At 41.4% G+C, this 22,278-nt stretch overlaps 2 protein-coding genes across 2 annotated transcripts; one reads left to right on the plus strand and one right to left on the minus strand.

Annotated features, from left to right (window-relative positions):
* The first annotated feature begins 1,615 nt into the window (after window positions 1-1,615).
* LOC310986250 (calcium uniporter protein, mitochondrial-like) lies at window positions 1,616-16,588 on the plus strand. Its single transcript, XM_083972088.1, has 8 exons — window positions 1,616-1,951; window positions 13,455-13,524; window positions 13,679-13,846; window positions 14,848-14,952; window positions 15,108-15,268; window positions 15,410-15,613; window positions 15,992-16,108; window positions 16,295-16,588. Exons 1-8 carry the CDS (start codon window positions 1,844-1,846, stop codon window positions 16,370-16,372), a joined length of 1,011 nt encoding a protein of 336 aa, XP_083828214.1. The 5' UTR covers window positions 1,616-1,843; the 3' UTR covers window positions 16,373-16,588.
* Window positions 16,589-16,662: 74 nt separating this feature from the next.
* On the minus strand, window positions 16,663-21,554 carry LOC310986257 (caspase-6-like). Its single transcript, XM_083972099.1, has 8 exons — window positions 21,477-21,554; window positions 21,182-21,223; window positions 19,625-19,667; window positions 19,388-19,537; window positions 19,184-19,260; window positions 18,883-19,058; window positions 18,634-18,784; window positions 16,663-18,516 (listed from the first exon to the last, which is right to left on the minus strand). Exons 1-8 carry the CDS (start codon window positions 21,505-21,507, stop codon window positions 18,281-18,283), a joined length of 906 nt encoding a protein of 301 aa, XP_083828225.1. The 5' UTR covers window positions 21,508-21,554; the 3' UTR covers window positions 16,663-18,280.
* Between the last annotated feature and the right edge of the window lie 724 nt (window positions 21,555-22,278).

The following is a 22,278-nucleotide window of genomic DNA, read 5'->3' on the forward strand; positions in this document are numbered from 1 at the left end:
TCGTGTGGACAAGTTGTGACCTGCACAACATGCAACCGATAATTAAAGGTAATGAACCTAGCCCTATGACTATATGGATTATTAGGCAATAGGCGAATTAGCCAAAATGTTGAACTATCCCTTTTACATTGATGACACAAACATGTTAGCAACATAGGTTAGCAAACAGTTTTTGTTTCAGTTATGGAGTAGTGTTAGTTTTTATTTGAGGTCATCACTACACCTTTTAAACTCTAGTCCAATATTCAGTCTTTCCTTCTGCTCTCTACTCAGTTGTGGTCTCCACTGTGTCTTGCACCAGCTTCATAGGAATATATTTGTGTTTTTAGCTGTTAAATAGTCCATTATTTTTAACCAGCTGATTGCTTATTGTGTCTATCTGCTGTCTGTTGCTAAGGCGCAGTTAAACTGAAGTGTGTTGTGTATGAAAGTGGTGAGAGTGAACCACAACAATAAAGCCACATGAATCCAAATGACCCCCTTTCACACTAACACATTAGTTTCACACTGTCCTTTGATAGCCGCATTATATATATTTTTAAATATACTACTTACTTATAGCTTCTTAACAAGAAATCCAAGATTGTGGACATAATTTCCTACTCACTGGAAAGCTGCTCAGTGCATCCACCAAGGCTATGCTAACTATGCTAACTCCTAACTGTATACATAATTCTCATCCATTAATATTAATTATTATTAATATATAAGGGTTTATACATTTTTATTGTAATAAAAATTGCCTTAGTCTTTTTACCTAGCCTACATGCAATCCAAGATGGTAGTTATACTTTCCTAACTCATTGGAAAGCTAATATAAACGGCAGGGAGATGTAGAAGATGCTAACTGCTAAGAGCTTTTTTTTTTTTTTACAAAGTTCTTTGACATTTCTCTTTTCAGCTTGTAGCCTACAACTCTGCAAACTTTACTTTAGGTACACTTACCTATCTACGAGGCTAAAATTAGATGAAGCTCACGTGCTAATCAACAAGCTTATAGGGCAGCTAGCCAAGTAAAACACACTGATCTGCTCCTTTACCAACAGTAGCACACCTTTAGCTAACTACTCACTGTGTGGTGAAGGTGTGGTAGATAGGCTGTGTTGGATGGGCTGTGATGATAGCACGTACACTCTCAACTACAGTTCCACAGGCTTCCACATCTTCTTGCTGGTTGCACTGTGGCATCAACCCAGGCGCAGGTTTTAACACTTTGTACCGTCTCTACTGTTGTGAAGCACGCGCACATGCATGGTTAACTCCAGTTTAGTCACATTAAAACGTGCAGACGAAAATCGGTTTCCAATCACATTATCTGGGTATTCGGATTTGGAGAAGTCCGGTATTAGTCGGACTAAGCGTTTACATGCACATCAGTGGTCCAGTTATTGTCCAATTAGGGCCATTTTTTATTTTTTATTTTTTCAAATGTGCTTTTGGTATAGAAAGAGGGTGTTTTTTTTATGACTCAATGAGAAAAAATAATTCATTTGTTCATTGTTCGTCCCACTCTTCACTTCCCTGCTGGCGGGTTCATGCAAATCGGACCAACGAGAGATAGAGAGAGGAGGAGGAGGAGGAGGAGGGGTAGTGTAAAGGAAGCGGAGTCGGATGTTGTTAGGAGGGATCGGTATGCGGCTCGGGCTGGGTCGAGGCTCCCACTGTCCCGTAGCGAACACCGCATCTGTTTTTATTTACACATCAACAACAGAAAGCCGTTTTCAGGCTGAAGTCCGGACACTGGCACCGTCAGTCGCGTTGTTTGTGGAAGTATAATACCAACTCGGCATGTCCGACACACAACACAGCTAAAGACTGTGTGTGTGTGTTTTGAGGGCTGACGATGGCTTCGGTGCGGTTGGTCGGCAAAGTTACGACGAGACTTTTGGGAAGTCTTCAACCACTTCACTGCGGTCTCAAAAGTATTCGTCCGGCTACATTTCTGCAACAGGTAAATGAATAATGCAGTTAAGTAATTTAATTTGGCTTTGATTTGCTACACCACCCAACAACTGTGCATAGCTAAGTCTGCGGAGCTTTCTGAAAACCTGCAGCTTCCTGCTTCTTGAACCTAAGCGATCTAAACTACAGTGAGTGCATGTGAGGTGGATTATTGTCTTATCTAACAGCAACCCATGTTTTTTCACTTTACTGTCTTGTGTCAGATGGAAACTTAACAGAAAATAGATCCAGTTGTTCATAACAGGACAATGGCATTTCTCTGCTCCTGCCTCTGTCACTCACTCACTCTGCTCTCCACCTCTGTGTCCTGTAATTTTCTTCCACTACCACCACCATCACCAACAACAATGAATAAATTATGAAATTACATTACACTATCTACTGTCTGCATGGGGTTTATGTATTCTGCAGATGTCTACATGGCTGCTATGGCCAATCAGGCTTGAAAAGTGTTCATTACTGAACATTACCTTATCACAAAGGCAGTGCTCATTCAATTATACCCTTTGAGTGAGCTCCTCCGTCAGCCATTTGGAGGAAAGACACCATGAATAGACTGTTAATATACTTTAACTCATTGGCTGCCAGCCATTTTCAGATCAGAGAGCCCCATACTGCCAGCCATTTTAGAGCATTTTGAACGATCTTATAAGACCCACAGAATATTGTGTTCTATGACTATATAAACACCGAAACTACCAAGAGAAAAGTAGACTCTCTTTGTTCAATAGGAAAAAAAAAGTTTGTTTCTACCTTTTTCCGTTCTTTTGTAAACAGCAGTAGAACATAGGCTGGTTTCGCCAAAAACAGCAGTTTTTGACCAAAACACTGAGAAAACGAGCTTTTTGTGGAAAGAAACATGTCAAGCAGAACAGTGACTTTGACGTTGATATTTTTTGCTTTAGTGACACCTCACACATCTGAACAGTGTTTTCCTTCTATAAAACAACAAAAACAACACTGAGAAAGGACTTTTGATGGCAAAATAATAATTTATTTACAAATATCAGTAAAAATGCATGAACTTTTTTGTACGTTTGTAGCTGTCCTCTGCCCCATGGTCGACCACTGCTCGATCCACCACCTGTAAATTATAGAAATATATAGAATTACCATAAAAATACATCTCTTAGATGTAGTCAAGTGTGATGTGGAGTTTTTTTTTTTTTTTTTAACCTTTCCGATCAAAGCGATCCGCCCTTCTCTAAGCAGTAAAAGTTAGCTCGCTAGCAAGTTAGTTTATTTTATTATTTTTACCATTGATGTATTATATTATTACCTTCATGTCTTTCTGGAGCGTGGGGACGAGTCTCTGCTGCTCCTGGTTGATCCGGACGGAATCGCTCGGGTCACGTCCACCGAGCCGTCAGTTGAGCTGGGCTCTGGTCTGTGGTGACGCACCGTCAGCTGCTGCTCTCACCGGCCGCTCGGCCCGGCTTGATCGCCGGTGTCCAGCGTCGGTGTCGGTCGTCGGTGTCTTTTTCAATGATCTCCGTCATTTTCTCACGATCGCGACCCTCTTCCTCTCCGAACTACCGCGACACACACGGTACATAATGTGCCGACGTGCGGAACACATAGGCTCCGTGCATAAGTTTCTTTAGCATATCTCTTGTCATCTCGCTTCTTCTTCTCATACCGTAATACATGCTGATCTCTCATCCAAAGAGGGCACTGCTGCCCCCTACAGGCCGCTACACATCTTTACACTAGTTTACAAGCCTGATATTGATGGACAAGCTCCGCCAGACCTTCCTCCAGCCCTTCCCGTTGAAAAACGCAATTGACGTCTATCGACGTCAATGGCAGTGAACGGTTGTAATTAGATTGACGTCTATAGACGTCAATGGCAGCCAATGAGTTAAATAGTAACATACCTCACCCCACACAATCCTAGAGACATCACTGTCTCTATACTCTGCAGCCCCACAGTAGTTGCAGCAGGAAGGTCAGTATCTTGTTGTATGTCAGTATTGTGCATTTATGTGCTGGCTTGTACTGTATATGAATCATCAAGTGCACAAGGGAACTACAAGGCACATGTCTGCACTAATCATCAAATGCAATCAGCTGTCAAAGCCCAGGAGAGCAATTTAGCATAATGTGAAGACCCGCACATTGCGCTATTTTTATCACGCAGCGCCATAAATTGCAGAGATCAGCTAAGTCGTGGGCATGCAGATCCCAACTGGGCACCTCAAGTTTCTGACAGAGCAGGGCAAAAGGGAATGAAATGCAATGGAAGTCTCCACACTGAATGAAAATTTATGTGCAGTGTCTGAGAGATTGAAAAAAAAAAAAGAAATCTAACATTGTGTCGGTTGGACAAGCTGTCATGACTCACCTCTGCATGCAAGAATGACTAAGATGTCTTCTATTTTTAGAGTGAACCCTATATAACGGGAGCTGCACTTTTCTTCCTTTCAAATGTCATACTGTGAGTAAAGTATCTATACCAGCAGACCCAATTAAGGCCTCTTAAGTTAAAGACACATCAAATCTATAGGCTAATGCCTTAGTCTGAAACAAGTGTGTCTGACTAGTGCTGGAGGAGCCCTTATGGTTTGGATAATGGATCATGGTATGGACAATAATGATGTTTTTCTGCAGTGAAAATTTAGCACCGTTGGATTACATTGAGGCTGGTCACAGATTTAATTTTGTGTGATTAAGCAAACTTTTTCAAAGCAATATTATTTGGGTATCTTTCACTCTTTTATTGCACACAGAATAGTATAGAGGTAATATTTGAGGTTTCTGCAAGTACAGTACATGGCATGCACTTTTGACCTCTGGGTTTCCACAACCTACAGGCTGACTGGGATACATCCAAGTTGTTGTAGACTCAGCTCTGTACAGGCTGGGAGAGCATTCATAATTACTCCTCCTGAAAAAGTGAGATAAAGATATTGAACAACATTTACAACTCCCCAGGTCAAAGGTATTCTATATTTTACACAACAGTTTGTTTAAAATAGGCTAGCACCCATAAGACTGACAAGATAAGAGTCATATCAGAATACAGCTGCGTGGAAAATAGGTTTTCACAATCGGGGCTCAGTTGTCAGTTTTCTATTAGACTATTTCTGATAAGTTATAGAAATAAACTGATTTCATGTTATCTACATGGTAGCTGGTGAAATTCACAGGGGTCAATCCAGAGGTTGTAGATGAGAAATGCATTGTGATCATAAAATGTGGTTGACTTGCAAATCATTGATAAACCCCTATAGTTCAATACTCATAGCAGATGCTATAGTGCATTGTCAGCAGACTTGAGTAGTAGTAGACTGCTTAAGCAGAATTGAGATGCAATCTGTTGTGGGTAGCCTGAGTGATTGTTATATCATGTCATATTTTCAATATAGTGAGATTGAACCAAGAGGGAGTTTGACTTTTATGCCAGTAAGCGAAGATGATGTCAGATAATATGTTTCTCTTGAACAGACAGTACTGTAATACTATCCAGGTAAACGTAATGAGAGCCTGAGCCTTTGAGCAAATGAGCAAAGTTGTCTGGCCTGCGGTGTTCTCAATGTAGATGACTGATACTTTGTTTGCTCTGCAGTGGCTGTCTATTGTTCACATCTGTTTTAACACTTTCACAGAAAGGGGACTGTTTGACATTATAGAAATTGGATTTGTCTGCAGTGTCTTTTCTGAGGGAGACAAGAAGATCAATATCAGTTTCATATTTGACCATGCAGCATTGAAAAGGCTCTGGAAGCCGAACAAGTTCATCAGAGGCGACAGTTCTGTCTTATTTTCACAGCAGTCTAGGTGATATTAAAAGCCCTAGTTGGGCTGCCAGGTTTGTGCACTTTTGTAACTCTACTCTGATTCTTGGATTTGTTGGCCAACTGCCTTCGCACTGCACAATGATGATTGATGTAGATTACTTCATTTGACCACGGGTTTCACTGGGTTCATTGTGACAAACACAACAGGCAGGGTTTCAGCACAGGAAGAAACGGAGGAAACAGTTTTTTCTTTATTGCCAACCGCTACACAATTAGAGTTTGTGTTCTTAGTGTGCAGACATGATATAATTTTCTGCCTTAAATAGAGACGAATGTGCTCTATTCCACAGAAAATTGAAATCCCAAAACGTTAGCGCAGCTGCGAAAGGCATCGCTTTGTCACCCAACGGCTTGACATTTTTATCTGACTACAAGCTCCATCTGCTGCCTTGCATCTTTCATCGTGTGGACTGACTGGCATGGCGCTGTTAAAATAGAGGAGGTTTCATTCCAACAGACCAAGACCGCTTGTTTTTCAGCGTCAAGACGGGTCATGCCAGCCGTAGGCTGTTCCTTGTTATGAGGGCAGCATTCACAGAAATAGAATGGGACTGAAATCCTGGTTGAAGCACGGGGACGTCACCCTCAGGGAATCTCTCTCAGACTTTTGTTGCAGTAGGTCTATTTCAGCTGTCGACCAGTGAGGCTTAACAGAGCTATAGTGAGATGAAGACAGTAACTGAATTTTAAACCCCATTGATACCTGGCATTAAGTGGCACAACTGGTGGTTTAAACGAAGAAAAATACATCTGATTCACATGCATGTGAAGTATCAATGCATTGAGAATACACTGCAATCAGATGGGTGTCGCAAAACCTTCACACATTGAACTGTAAGTTGGCCTAACATGGCCTTTTCATGCCATATCAAACAAGCCTGGCAAAGTGTGTGAGAAAAATTTCTCCAGCTACTGTATAGAGAAAGAGGATAAGCTGGCACACGTCCGGTCATCTGTCCCTGTTTCTAATTTACATATTGTGATGTGAGCCGCAATGAGGCCAAAGGTTGGATAAATTAAAAATTTTTAACATAAATATCCATTGTCTGTACCTGCTGCCTGCTTGATAGATGAGGATATGGATAACTGAAAGTGTTCGGATAAGTAAGTAATATGGTGGTCTATACTCTGTCTTGTCAATATGATGGACACACTGTACATTGCATTGCTGTGTACTTTGTGAATCTCTCAACTTAAAGCAGAAGTAAGCGGAATGTTTGTGTTAATATAAGTCTTAAATAGTTATATCTTCTGACAGCAATCACTTATATAGAGTGTTTGGTCTGAAACACGGGTCTGTCAGTCACTCTGCTCTGCTGTAAGCTGAGGAGAAAACTTTCCTTGTATCCTACAACCTTTATCCAATGAGGAGAGAGAATGGCATAAAGGGGCGGTCCTCTCTGTGTGTGCAGCCAAGGGATGCGCGTGAATGTGGTGACGTAGGGACGAGGACCAATAGATCCATGACGAGGGCGGGGACTGCTAACTCCATCGGCTGACAAGAAGTTAGCCAAAACGACCGGATCGCTTACTTCTGCTTTAAATAACATGGCTGTATCATGATATTACACAACAGCTGAGGCCTTTTGCAAGGGAAAACAGTGCACTGTATTGTGCAGTAAAACTGAGTAGTGAAAAAAAGACAGAAGGAAACTAGTGAATCTAACAGTGAGCAAGTGAATAGTCTTTCAGCCTTTTTTTTATCTGAGTGTGTTCAAGTTCTTGGTAGTTCTCAATCCAACAAAACCAGTTACCATGTGTGCGCCTTGTCCCGATATGCCCTTGTGTTGAAGCATTTCCTGGTGTTGTGTAAGCTAAAGGCCAAACATGATTCACTAAAGCTGGCAGAGGAAAAGTTTTTGTGGCAGCGTTGCATTTAAGTTCAGCATGGAAACTTGTTTTTAGTGTCTGTTTGGTGGAGTTGTTTGTGCTCCTCTAAATCTGGCTCCTCTGTACTTCTGCAAACACATGTGAATTCCTAAATCAATGCCCCCCGTTCAGCTCCTGCATTGTGTTGTGCTGGGATGCAGGGTAAAGCACTGCAGTTAGGAATGATCGGTAATACAAAAAAGGTCCTACTCGCATGGAGGGTATAAATAAATAAAAAGTTACTTCTCTGCTTGTCACCCTGCACCGCCCACTCTGGCTGAGGTAAAGACACGGAGGAAAAGTTCTGTCAAACAGATGGTCTCCCACTCTCCCCCCTTCATATGGCAGAAGAGCTACTTGGAAAGCTATCTGCTCTGCTTGTTGGACCTTCTTGACTAAAAATCCAGCTTCACATTCTCATGGTGCATTAAGTAATAGATTAAATCATTGTTTCTTTATACCTCTGTGAATTATTATTTTTTCATTTTGACAGTTTTTTTTTTAATAGTTAGATTTTCAGTGTTGCCAAACGCGTTATCTGTCGTCCCGTTGTCGTCAGTATCTCACTGAGCATTAACTGGATAACAGAAAACAAATGCTTCAATGGAAATCGTTTTCATGATAGAGTGCTGGCTGTTCTCGCTCAGTCAATTTCACTCCTTGGCAGCCTTTCGATCCCCCCCCCCCCCCCCCCCCCCCCCCCCCCCCCAGCCTTCAGGCCGTTTATCACTCGCATTCATTTTCCTTTCCTTATGTTTCAAGTCACCACTCCAAGAAACTGCCATCCTGTTATGATTACATGTGTGCACGCAGTGTGGGAGAAAGAAAAAGCCACTTTCCCCCTTTGCTTAGTGATATCCAACCTGTGGTGAGTGGGACGAAATGCCCGTTGGAAGTGGAGCAACATGTGATGGCAAAGCCTGCAACAGGCCATAGCTCAGTTGTGACAGGATTCATAATGGAGTGACCTGCTGGGAGACTGCAGGGGAAAATGAGGCCGCTTTTCACCGTGATGACCCTGATCATTGCAAGGGTAGACTTTACTGCAGAAGGGGGGAGGTGGTGGTTTGTCACCCCTCAGCTTTCACACCCCATCTCATCTCCCTGAGTCCCTCTGCTCTCTCCCCGTTGCTTGTTGGTGTGGCATGAATAAGGTGATAAATACACCTTCAGCTGATTGCTTCGAGAAGGAACAGTTGGAGGAAAATGATTTGGTGCTGAGGAGCAGGTGTGCAGCGGTGCTCCCCCGCAGCTCCAGAGTGACTTCCAAAATGTGTGAAGGACAATGGATAGACGGTGACAACCCTGCGCTCTAGATAGTGATTAGCTGTGTAATTGGGGAAGTGTGTTTTGTTTTGATAAGCGGACGAACATTCGGCAGAGTAGCCGGCGGTGACGTCCATTATCACGTAGAGCAGAGCAGCCCGCTCCTCTCTGCAGGCTGTACGTCATGTGACATGACGCGGATGTGATTGCCTGTTACTCATTATGTTTGCAGTGCAGGCTTGTTCAGGCAGTGCAGAGCATATGGGTGTGTTCATCTTTTTTTCCATGGGAAAAGCCCAAGTGAAAAAATTAGATTATTCATGAACACTGAGATTGGAAATTTTCTCTTCCGCTATAATGGATAGCCGTCCAAGGGTGACTGAGCTTTGTTGCATTTGTAAGAAAGGTCTAAATATGTCAAAAGAAAAGAAAGAGAAAAAATACTAATCAATGGCCAATTAACAAGGAAATTCAATTCTATAGGAACATGACAATGTAATTCGTTGTTAATTCACATGGATGTAATCATCTTTTTCCCCTCACCATCTTCCATATTCCATCATCCATAATCTTGGCCAGTATGTATGTTTATAAATGTTAGGAACACTGAAAAAACTGAAATGGCAGCACTCACAAAATAAACTTGAAACATTTATTTAACGCACAGCAGTGCAGGTTAAATAAATGTTTCAAGTTTATTTTGTGTTTCGATTTTTGAGCCCAGTTTTACCTTTACACTAGAGTCGAGCACGCCATTCCCTTTGTTCTATAAATGTTAGGAAACAAAGATTTTTAACAGTATCAGCCATGTGAGCACCAGGTTGGTCCACCACATTACAACATTGAAGTTCCTCAGACTGGATGAAGCCCAATGACTTTTGTGATTTGTCTCCCTAGCGCCACCATGAGGTTGACATTTTTGGCTTTCATATCAAGTGAAATAACTTGACAACCATCAGATGCTTTAAAATTTGGTACAGACATGCATGGTCTGTACAGGATGAAGTAAAACAATGTTGGTGATTGAAAATGTACAGTAGGTCAGACATTTTACTTACCAATACTTGAATATTTGATAGCTTAGCTGGATAAATTAGCAAAATAGCTAAGCAAAGCATGCTAAACAGACAGACAGTGTTGGTGATGGAAAATTAGGTTTAAAAAAAATGTCATCCATTATGGGTACGCATTGCTGTACAAATGCTAAGGATGGTTATCGCTAGACGTTATCTATGGTAGATTGACTGTAAGTGAGCATGTAGCCTAAGCATTTTAGCTAGAAGAACTGCTGTATCTCAATAAGTAGGCTACAGCCTCACAGAGCTGCTAATGGCTCTGACCCTATTATTAATTCCAGAGGTTTGTCTGCACTGTTTGCCAGTGAGTTCAAGGCAAGCAGCAATCCTCATTGTTCCCACAAGGCACGTAAAACCCATTATTACACTCGCTCCTTATGTGTCTGTCATTGAGTGTGATGAGGCTGGCAAATATGTCCCCCGTGTTTCAATAGTCTCTTTCAAAGGAGAATTGGCGATGTCCGTTTTTAGCCTCAACCCTCGAGATCATCTCTCAAATGACACTGCCACCCCCCCCACCCAAATGTATATAAATTGTTTTTACTGTGAACGTGTAAGAGCATTTATACCTGTCACGTGCAGGTGAGAGAAGTAAAAGCGTGAGTATTTATGGTGTGGTGTCCTACAGACAATAATAACACAGGGCCAGGAGCATGGCTTCGGAAATTGACTATTAATCATCACACAGCTCTCAAGCTACATAGCCTGCCACAGTGGCCACGTTCTGTTGATTTAGAATTGGGCTTGGTATATGTGCACATAGCATATAAACTGCCTGGAGTCAGTCAGCTGTTGAGCTGACTGCGGTCACTAATCTTACTCTCACACACACAAACACACACACACACACCCTCCCAGTCAGTGAAGAGACAAATAGTCTGGCATTGCCCTTGGATGTTTAGCTCCATATCTGCCGTTTCCCCATTAGCAGGGCACTGTGAATGCAAATGTTGCGATAATACATGCTACCTTGACATGAAGTGTTAATGAGAGTGACACAGTATGCACATTCAATTTCCATGTGTTGTCATATGTGTTGGCGTCTGTCAGCGCCTGCACCACTCAGTCTGAGGAAGCTGTGGCTGTGGCAGTAAGGGGTGGACCGAAAATGTGGTTCCAGGCTGTTTAACGTCCTGGTAATGTGCTTGTTGTCAGGGGTTAATTATGAGCAGTCACAGAATAATATACCATTTATTATACTGTGACAGTTTTCCCTTTTAATTTCTGAAACTGTAATAAGCTGGTGGTTTCCAGCCTTTTTGGCTTGTGACATCTAAAAACGGGAAACATGACTGATCAGTCTAAATGTGATTTGCAAGCACTTAAAGCAAAGGTTTTTTTTTTTGTCTTTTTTTTTTTAACTTTGCATTAGAAGTTTCAAAAATATCTTATTTAAAGATAATATATGGGTCACTCCTAACTGAGACGGAAATCACAGTATTAGGCCATTGCAGTTGCAAGTGAAGAGATGCAGATAAATGGTAGTATGAATTATTTTTGCATGATGTGTGCACTGTTACTATTACTGTATCATTTCAAAATTTACAGTTGCATATATCAATGTCATCCACTTTGTATGGTGCCGCTTATCACTACTTAGAACTTTTTAAAAAGAATGGTAATATTTCTTTTAAATTTGGTGGTTCTCGGATGGGTTTCATCGCTATTTCTATTTCATGAGGTTCTTAATAGATTTAGTATTGCGCTGCCATAAAGTTTGGATTTTCACAAGACTTATCAGATGGGAATTTTCAAAACTAGTAACTTGACTGTTGAGTCAAGCTCCATGAACACTGGTCTTTCCAGTTTCACTCTTGCAGGTTCGTGGCATCTTTTATCAGCCCTTGCCTGCTTCCTTAACACTATTCTTTCAAAACCTGCAACATCCGTTTGTACCACACCAGCTTTCTGCTGGAAATTTTAAGCCTCAAGCACAAACTGAAATGTGAACACAAGGTTTTTTTTTCTGACTTTTTAAAGATCCCTGGAGCCACAGAGGGGAAAAAAATAACTCTCACTGAGAAGATGATAAGTACTTCATGGGAAGTACTCGTGATGAATAAACAGCACTTCACATGTAAAAGCTATGACATGTCCCTTCAAATATCAGTGAACATTCACATGGATCACCCAAAAAAAAAAATCCTCTTCCCCACTCTCCATTGAGAGCTGGTGTGTAGGTGGTGAAGCTGAGTGAGTGCTTTCAACTGCATAATAACATCTGGAGATCTCACACAGACTGAGCAGCTCAAATATGTCTCACTGGGACAGCTTTGTTTGTCTGTTTTAGGGTTATACAGTATTTATAAAATACTGTTAACAAGGGCTTTTGGTCCAAATATGCTTCTAATCCTCAGGTAGAAAAACCCATATTTTTTCTGTGGTGCATATGCCCTTATCATGTTTAACCTTCCAGCTCTAGTCACTGAATTACTGTCACATAATTGGAGTCCAGGTTCCCACTGAGACGAAACCCTCTAGTCACAGTGTATGTGCATGTTGGTTTTCATGTTAAACCCCCTACTCCTAGCCATCGGACTGTGAAGGGCTGCATATCTGGCATCTGCTCCACCACTGTGCCTTCAAGCGTGTCTGCTGTCTCGGCCCATAAAAAAAACGGGCAGCTCCCTTGTCCCTCTTTAATGTGATATTGATCAAACGGACTCTCAGCTGGGGGATGAAGGGGTGGGATGGAGTGGCTGCCACATCCTTGATTGTCATTTGGACAAAGATGTATGTAAGTGGGACCCCCTCTGGCTCTCTGCAAAATGAGAAATGCTGTGGAGGAATCTGAGCTCCAACACAGGGGAGTGGCTAGTCTTGAGAGCTTTTAGGGAAGAAACTGGAGGATGCAATATTGTGAGTCATTACTCTGGTAAGACTGGGCCAAACACGTCTACAGTGAAAATCATGGCCTTTATGTAAAAATGGCCTTGTATATTGAGTAGAAATGGAAATGTGAATTTGCATTAAAAAAAAACACTAGATCTAAGTAATGCCAAGAACAGAACAGAGTCCTGCTGACTCGAATGATGAAGTCTTACCTACGGATGAATCCTTCATTATCAGGAGTGGGGGGAGGGACTTGAGGTCTGAGGTCTTGGGGTAGAGAGGCATGTGCATTATCATAATCAGCTGATAGAGTCTCACACTGTTTACAAAGGCAGTGGGAAGCGTCTCAGCGGGCAGAGACTGTAGTAGAAGACATATTAGCGTAAAAGCACTGTCAGAGCAGAGCCAAAACACACAGCTCAATTGATGCGACCACTTGGCAGCCCGTTTTGAAGTGGGTGTCTTTCTTCAGATCCTCCCATTCAGGAGGCTCTGGATCTATTTACTCAGCGTCGTCTGCTGACACAAGTGTTTACAGATGGTGTAGCTTTGCAAACAAAGAACAAGCTGAGTTAAAGCTTTTTGGCCCACGAAATGTCACCATCTCTTTCTGATGTTCTTTGTTTTCTTATCTTATCTCTTTTTTTAGGTTCAACACAGGCGGCCTCTGATTGGAAATTGTCAGCGTCTTTTCTGCAGTACTCTCGCACCCTCCAGTGGTAAAATACTGTTACTACCTCCACATGAAAGTAAACTATTCTGTGTAACATGGCTACACTGTCTTTTTTTTTACTTTATGCATTCCTTCTGGGTAAAGACCCAACCCTATATGATCTAAATATAGATGTAATATTTCAGTTTTTTGTGTTGCAGATGTGTCTTTGAAGTACAAATATGGCCGTTTGGTTCTGGAGGTCCCGCTGCCATCCAGGAATGAGAACTGTCTGTTCTTCCTCAGACCCATGCTGATGAGTGTAGGAGACCTGATCACAGATCTGCGGAGAGAGGACCCCGGCCTTACCGCCTCTGTATTATCCAAGGGTATGACACAGTATGCGTTAACTATGCATGTAACTAGGTCAGCGACATTCTTCAGGTGTTGTCAGTCTGGTTTTTTTTTTTGCAGTCTGGTCTGGCAGGTTGCACCTGAGCGGTAAAAACAGCGTTCAGTATCTGGCAGGAAGCCGTATACGCAATATAATTTCATAAGTCATTATCTCATTTCACCCAGTTGCAACATTTGTGCAGTGAATAACATCCAAACTGTTATTGGAGAAGTTTCTTCCATTGCCAGTAGATTTGTAGCCCAATGGATTGGTGCTTCCCAACAATGGATTATAGCGCCTTAAAAAAAGGAATCTGTTCACTTGCCACTGTCAACCCACAAGTTATGTCCCTAACATGAAACATTTAACTCTAAAGTGCTGGGTAATACTGCTCCGTATGAGAAAAACACAGGAATAAGCCTTTTGAAATTGGAAATGTGAAATTATGAACGGTTGCTGCAGATCTTGAGTCAGCATTAGTCAGCACTGGGGACTACATGTTGGAAAAAAATAGGTTTTTGTCAGGCAACTTTATAGGAGTACTAAATTATTTTCTCCTTTAATAGAGAAAACCATGCTTTTCTTTTTCTACAGCAGTATCAGAATTGAAAGTAGATCGGTAAATTGATAAGTAGGATTTTATTATTCACAAAACATGACGTGTTAGAACTACACAGCATAGATTTAGAGTTACTCAGCAGTGCTCTGTCTTCCCCAAGTGTCTCATTTTGTGGTCTTGCAGTGATGAGTAACTTTGTTCCAACCGTAAATTAGACTCCCTGTCTGGTTATTTTCTGTCTGAGGTTTATGTAGTATATGGAGGATCGATCTGTTTAGCTTTGACTTTTTTTTTTTACGTGCAATTTTTTTTCTCTGTTTTGTGTTTTTATTGTGTTTATCTGGCCCATTTGTCAGAAAGGTCTTGCTAGGTGTTGGATAAAGTTATTTTATTGCAAAAAAAAGGTGAAAAGTTGGACACTTGTCTCCTTCCAACAGATGGAGAGCGTGTTGCCAGCACCACGCTGATCGATGCTCTGCTGGACAAGGACTTTCAGCTTGTCATCAACGACTCGGTTTATGACGTCCAGGCACCTGAGAGGGGTATAAACACATTTCTCTCCAGCCATAAACGATCCACCTTTTACTTTCCTCTCAGTTACACTCAGCCCCGCTGATAAATAGTAGGTATTATCTCTCCAGGTGTGACTCTTCTCACTTTCTCATCCTCATCCACCTTGTTATGTCCTCCATCGCAGAGTGTACGTCCAGCGAGCACGCCGTGGAGCTGGAGGACATGAAGCACGTCGTGCATCTGCTTCACACGGCTCTCCATCAGCCCGAACACCACCTGCTGAAAGAGAGGGAGCTTCTGGAGAAACTGGACAACCTCAAACAGGAACTGTCACCTCTAGAAAAGGTAGTTAGATGCGTGTCGATATGCGTTGGGTCTTTGCAGTATTGAAAGTGACAGATGGCATCGCTGTCCTGTTACATTTGCTGGACAGGCTTCTGTGAATTATCCAGCAACCTGTCGTCCTTGTGTGTTGTTTCCTGACAGATGAAGGCACAGCTGTCCCATACGGCGGAGTTCCACTCATCCAGAGTTGTCTGGACCGGCATGGCCCTGTTATCTGTGCAGGGTGGTGCTATGGCATGGCTCACGTGGTGGGTCTACTCATGGGATGTAATGGAGCCCGTCACTTACTTCATCACCTACGGCACCAGCATGGGAATCTTTGCCTATTACATCCTGACCAAAATGGCAAGTCTGTTCTTTTCCAGTTGTATAACTTAACTCAATTTTTCTATTCCTATTTCAAGGAATAGTTAGGGACGTATTTCTTGCCATGAGTTGGATGAAAAGATTGATGCCAGTCTCATCCATACCCGTACTGTTATATATGAAACTACAACCAGAGGATAATACCATGAGATGTGAGGTATCAATCATCTCATCTATACGGTGGCCATGACAGCTCAACACACTGAAGCACATACAAAGACACTTCAAAATATCATCCATCTGACAATACATGTGCTGTTGTGAGGTTTTTCAGCATGTGTTTAACCTGTTAAAGTTATTTATACATGTTTATAGGGGATGCATTAACAGCAAGCTGTAATTCATTCTTTCCTTCAGGATTACGTGTATCCAGATGCTAAAGACAGACAGTTCCTGCGTTACTTTTATAAGGGGGCCAGCAAGAAGAAATTCAATGTGCAAAGATACAACGAACTGAGAGATGAACTGGCTCAGGTTGGTTGATTTATTTTTTTTATAAACTCACACTGGTTAAACCCTCGGCTTCGAGCGGAGACTTCGCTCATATGTTCTGAACACAAATGTTCTACCACTTTAATCAATATTTCCGGCATTTAAATCAAATATGTTCTGTTAATACATGTTACTGTTCTGTGCATGACTGTGTTCCCTGTGCGTCAGGTGGAGGACGACCTGAAACGTCTGAAATATCCAACTCAACTTCAGTTGCCACTTGAACAGATCCAGCCAAAGCCATGAGCGAAGCCAAGCCATGACAAGTCGTCACTCACACTTATCATAACACTTATTTTGATAATGGCCCCTTTTTAAAACGAGGACTCCATAATCGCTCTGTGTTTTTGTTTACAATCTTGATAATGATGCCAATAATATCTTTGAGAAAGATACAAACACTTAGGTGTATTGAAATAAAAAGTATTTCCCCAACACTGGGAGCATCTCCTGTCTGTGTGATGTCTTTAAAAAAATATGTAAATTTCAAAGATGGTTTAATGTAGACGTAGACGGATAAGAACAAAACAAAATCATTAAAATCTCACACTGAATTTATTGTAAAAAGTCACAACAGTAAGACCACAAAAATGTGTGCTGGTAAGCTTTGTGTTTCCTGAGTTTATAGATCATGTGACACAGCTGAAAGTGTTTTAGGTCCACATTACATGTGTAAAAGGACACCCCTTCTCCCTGAGGTACTTTCCACACTGGTGTTTTGTTGCCGTTTTGGGTGCAAATTACGCATTATTAAATTTAGTACTGCTACGACACAAAGAAGAGCACAAACATGAATTCCCTTTTTGACGGAGCGAGCTTGAACAAACAGCATGTTTTTGTCGCGCCTGAATGATCGTATGACAGATTTTGTTGCTTATAGAAACAGGTTAAGTAATTAACCCCTGATATGAACAAAGAGTACTGTTTCCTGGTTGTTGTGATGTTATGTATCACCCACCTCACTGGATACAGACATACCTGTAACTGACTGTACAGCTAAAAAAAGAAAACCTCACCTGACATTTTCAGCCTCCCTAAGAGACTTTGTTTCAGTCTGAGGAAGGCTTGCCTGAGCAAGGACACCAGTAATTTAGTAGTGTTTTTTTTTTTTTGTCTTGTTAAGAAGAAAAGACAGTAAGCCAGAGAATAAGACCATCTCTGTGGTACCACAATTATTAAAAACTGCATTAAACAAACAAGCTAAAATACCACAAAAGGCTATGAAAAGTATCTCACACAGAATGTGGTCCATGATTATCCTGCAGTTTAAAAGCAATTTGAAAGTGCAACACGTGTATTGCCCCACAGTGGTTGGATAAAATAACAGGAACATCTCACATATTGTGATCCAATAAATTATCAGGTAGGTAATTGGTTAAGATGAATTTGTAAAACATCCAGATCCTAATGCCTCTCATTTAATGATCACCTTAGTATATGGCAGCCTAAAGAATATTCTGCTCCTCTTCCCTGAAGGTTAACATTTTATTTTATAGAGGCTTAATTGTTATAGAGGAGGTATTTGGTCTCTTTTTCTATAAGGTACTTAGAAAACCAATTTAAAGACCATCTTCTAATAGTAGTGACACATTGAGTAAAAATATTTCACAGTCAATGAATGCATAGGGCTGTGATGAATCCATATTGCTCCTCCAATGCGCTTTGAATTACTGCAAGGCTGTTGTACTTGATTACACTATTGCTTCTTAACTTTAAAAGTTACAAGACAGGACAGTTGAGCGTGAGAGAACAGGTTGAGACAGGTTACGTAAACCTGCATATGATAATGACACGTTAACTTGCAGCTGCTCAGCAATCCGATTTCTGGTTACACAAGAAACAGGACATAGAAAAACAGTATCAGATGATTTGCATCAGAGTGAGCGCCTGAGGCCAGGTACATACATGTCTCTTCAGAACATGTCAATACATGTTCCTGTTATTTATAACCACTGATTTGATTGGAAAAACTAACCCTGTAAATAGCTGATGATTCAGTGCATATGTAAATCATAGTGTTCACAAGAAACATACAATTAGATGACCAGAAAAAAAAACAGTAATTGGAAGAAAAAAAAATCCCCATTTCCACAGACCCTGTTTTCTAGGCGTTAATGGAAAACCAGCTAATTTGATGACTTTGATCTGAAACAGTTACTTTTTTTGTCGGAAATAGAGTTTCTTGGTGAGCATTGAAGCAAAGCAAGGTACTTGCTTCTTCCCAATTGCAGTTCGGTCATTACAGTTCCCAACGCTCCTCATCGACACTGCTCTGTTCACCAGTGTGAGCAACTCTGTGAATTCAAGGGAATCCCCGTACTTCTGGAGCAGCGCGCACAGATCCTGGATATACCAGGTTCCATTGACGGTCTCCCGGTGGGAATAGTAGCCTTATAAAAAAAATAACACAGGACAGTTAAATAATGAACTACACTATTATCTGAATCAAATAAAGCGTGAATCTTGGCATCAGGAGCAGGTGATTGGCTCCATCCTCGGTTGCTCACCTTCAGCCACAGAGTAGCACATGATGAAATCGGCTCCAGCGGGGAGGGTGTATACAGCACTGGCGTCCACCACCACCTCATTCACCTTTATCTCATTGTCCACGGCATCACAGGGGGTCACTGGGTCATCGTGCTTGTCTCCACGACATGCCTAGTGACAGGCACGGCATTGAAAAAAAAAAGTCACATTGTCATATAATGTCATATGCTGATGGGTTTCAATGAGTTTTGCTTTTCGTTTGCATGCACCTGTAGTATAAAGATCTTCGGCTTCCCAACAAGACTCTTGCACTTGTCTCCTTTGAACATAGATGTGATGTCCTGAATGTTGATCTTGCCATTATAGGTATAAACATGGTCGTTCTCGCCATGGCTCAGGAAGACGAGCAGGAAGCAGTCGGCATCTGAATGGTTGCCCTCAGCAGCTGGAAGGACATCAGGCACTTGTTAAAGTCGCAGTCGAAGGTTCAGTGGACTGGATCGTAGCATGTAGCTTCACAGTAATGATGTTACTGCGCTTCCTGGTCTTATGGGTGAATGACATACACACCTTCATTGATTTTTTCTAGTACCTCTTCCTGTTTTAAGTTGTCATACGCGTTGACTTCAAAGTTGAGCTCCGCCAGTCTAAAGGACAAGTTAACATTAGAAAGCAAACAAAGCAATGCAAGTTCTCACTAGATGTTACTGTCGAGAAAAACACTCCGTCCCTCAACATGTGTAGACAAACACAGTTCCCTCTCCAAAGTGATACCTTCGCTCCAAGTTGCAGCGGTCAGCGTTGGTACCGTGCCTTTCGTTCAACCTCAGGTGCCAGAAGAAGCGCTCCTGGTTAAAGATGAGCGCAAGGCCTCGTCGTTTGTTGGTCATCTTGTACTCCTCTGCAGGATCCAGAGCTAAAGAGCTGTTTCAAAAGTGAATACAGATGTTAGGTAACTAGACCAGAGTTATGGGAGAATTACATGCTGGTAGATAAAAAGGGACAGTTTACCTTCTGATGAAGGCATCGGTCTCTGTCAGGTTCTCTGTGCATGCTGTAAAAACACAAACACATGAAGAATAGAAATAACCTACAATTGTAAAACAACAACGCTTGGACAAGTCTGGTTTTACAGCTTTTTCTAAATATTACAAACAGTATTTTTGCAAAAAAATAAAATAAAAAGCATGATTGAGCTATTCAGGCCGTCTTTGTATAGCAGTATACAGCTACAGCTCCAGGTGCATGGATTGCTCCGCTGCTGCTGGGATGGGGTCAAGCAGCCATTGTTCTTTCAGCTTTAGAGTCCTCATAGCCTTCAATAGCTGCATGACAGGTGGATAAAGATGGCAAAGAACAGAGGCCAAAAGTGACAGCTCCATGCCCCACCCTACAGATATATAGGTTAGAGTCTATGTGTAAAAGGCAGCGGCTCAGGGGTGTTTGACAACTAACCAATCAGGCCTCACCTCGCTTGACACCTTGACAGAGGCGATGCCCAAAATATTTTGTTATGTAACTTTAAGATCAGAATCTACACACATTTTTGAATAGTAAAATCAAGCTAATGGTTTTTTTTACACTCTCTTTATCAGGTAGCTACACTTTGCTAAAACTAATCCAGTCTCATATTACAGATTACTTGATTTTTGCTTAAAATAGTTTTTTATAGAGACTAAGCTGTTCATTCATTAAGGTGTGTTTCTAATATTTAGTGATTATTAGGAACACCTCTCAGTGTGAAACAATTTAGCATCCTCACTGACTATCGTTCAGTGAGCTCCAACAAAAACTGAATATAACCTTCATGTAATCAGTATTTGTTCCGAGGCTTTTATATTAAACTACAGATTTAGCTCATTTACATATAGTTCACATATTATTGGATCAAGACAAAAACTATTTCAATCATGAGGCTTTTTCTTTGATGTTCAATATCTTTCCATTTCAGTGCACCTTGTTTATGACAAGATGACAGGAAAGTTTGAGGAAATTAAATCATGCTCGCATGACACAGCAATAATTAAAGGGGTTTGAGTTGATGATTCAACTCAGTGCCTTTGATTTGACTGCACTTTGCCTCCTGGGGCATTTATACTGTTTCACTTTTGCTTTGATGACCATTCACATTTCAACAATGGCACCTTTCTCAACAGCATCTGCCAAATTTAAACTGTCATAAAAGATCTCAGGTGTTAGACTGTCACAACAGATTCAACACTCCTTGGCACAAGTCTTGGGACTCTATTGGAGAAATCAACACCTACATATTCCCTGGTGTGATGTAGCCTATTGTAGATGGTGATGGACAGCATTGTCCAACACATCAATCCAAATTCACCCTATGTGATATTGGCACAGAATATGATTCACATCATTTTCATACTCAACAAACCATTCAGTGACCCTCAGAGGATGGCGGATACTATTATCCTGAACTGTTCAAACATCATAGCACAAAGAGAACAACTTAAGGGTGCTTTGTATTGACCCTTTTCTTTAGGGACACAGGTGTATCCGTGTAAATATCCGTGTGTGTTTGTGTGTGTGTTAATGGCAAACACTCACCCGCCCTGTCTGTTGCTGTTTTGCTGTCTTTGGCAACACTTCCTGAAACAAAGAGTAAATAGCCTAAGTCCAACACGTTACCCTAGTGTGGTGAAACTGCTACACATGTTACACTAGCTTGCTGAGTAACTTAAGCGAAATGAGACATTGAGCACAGGACAAGAGTAACACTTAACAGTCGGTTACAAAAAAACAACAACTTAATAACTTAAAGGGGAAAAAAACGGCGTACAGAGGCGTCCACAGCGGACATGTCTAGCCTACTTTTAATAGAGACATGATGTAAAGAGGTTACCTGCACAGCTGTCTTCCGTAGTGTTAGACATGTTCACGGGCGGCTGGCTCCCCTCCGATTGACACCGCTGGAAAATGAATTTGCTTCGTCAAGACAACACCAATGAGTCTGAGTTTAGCCCCTCCCCCGCGTCCTCATTGGTCCACTGAGACACACGGGGGATTTGATTGGCTCTGATGTCTGCTGCTCAAAGGTTTACAGCCCGGTACTTCCGCCTTGGCCACATTATTTTTTCGCCTTTGTCACGTTTCAACGGCCACTCATAAAAATAGTAATAATAACTAACCCCAACCCATAAAACAGTGGTTTATTAGCTCATATAGCTCAAGGGAGGTTATGTTTGCTGCCGAAGTTTAGGGAAGAGGAAATTACACCCAAAAAAGTCACATGTTTGTATGAGTTTTTGTATTGTATCAGTGTGATGCTGCCCAAACTGTGAAAATATAGCCTAACAACTAACCAGACAGGATAATAGGCTATGACCTAGATTCAACGTATTTTATCAGTTTTTTTTGCTATGTCCTGATATGATTTATAGCAGTTAGGCTATTTCTAATTAATGATTAATCTGCCGATTTATTTCTGACATGTAATAGCCTAATTAGGACACATCAAGAAACGTAAGAGAAAAATCTCAGTGACAGAGCTGTGAAATGTATGTTTTATCAGATGTACTGTGAAAAAAAAAATCAAAATTGAAATGACCAAAACAATTTGGTGGTTATCACAAGAGCTGTTTATGATTTCCCCCCTTATCAACTAATCAGTGAATCACCAGAAAATTGATTGTTGATAGCTGGAC

Source organism: Trachurus trachurus, assembly GCF_905171665.1.
Source record: "Trachurus trachurus genome assembly, chromosome: 1".
NCBI classification, from domain to species: Eukaryota; Metazoa; Chordata; class Actinopteri; order Carangiformes; family Carangidae; genus Trachurus; species Trachurus trachurus.

Excerpts from the sequence above, each read along its gene's own strand:
- LOC310986250 (XM_083972088.1), top strand. The coding sequence starts at position 1,844 with ATGGCTTCGGTGCGGTTGGTCGGCAAAGTTACGACGAGACTTTTGGGA. Across the intron at positions 1,952-13,454 it reads CGGCTACATTTCTGCAACAG|GTTCAACACAGGCGGCCTCT; the intron begins GTAAATGAATAA and ends CTCTTTTTTTAG. Across the intron at positions 13,847-14,847 it reads CGCCTCTGTATTATCCAAGG|ATGGAGAGCGTGTTGCCAGC; the intron begins GTATGACACAGT and ends TCCTTCCAACAG.
- LOC310986257 (XM_083972099.1), bottom strand. The coding sequence starts at position 21,507 with ATGTCTAACACTACGGAAGACAGCTGTGCAG. Across the intron at positions 19,059-19,183 it reads ACTAGAAAAAATCAATGAAG|CTGCTGAGGGCAACCATTCA; the intron begins GTGTGTATGTCA and ends ATGTCCTTCCAG. Across the intron at positions 18,785-18,882 it reads CGAAGATCTTTATACTACAG|GCATGTCGTGGAGACAAGCA; the intron begins GTGCATGCAAAC and ends GCCTGTCACTAG.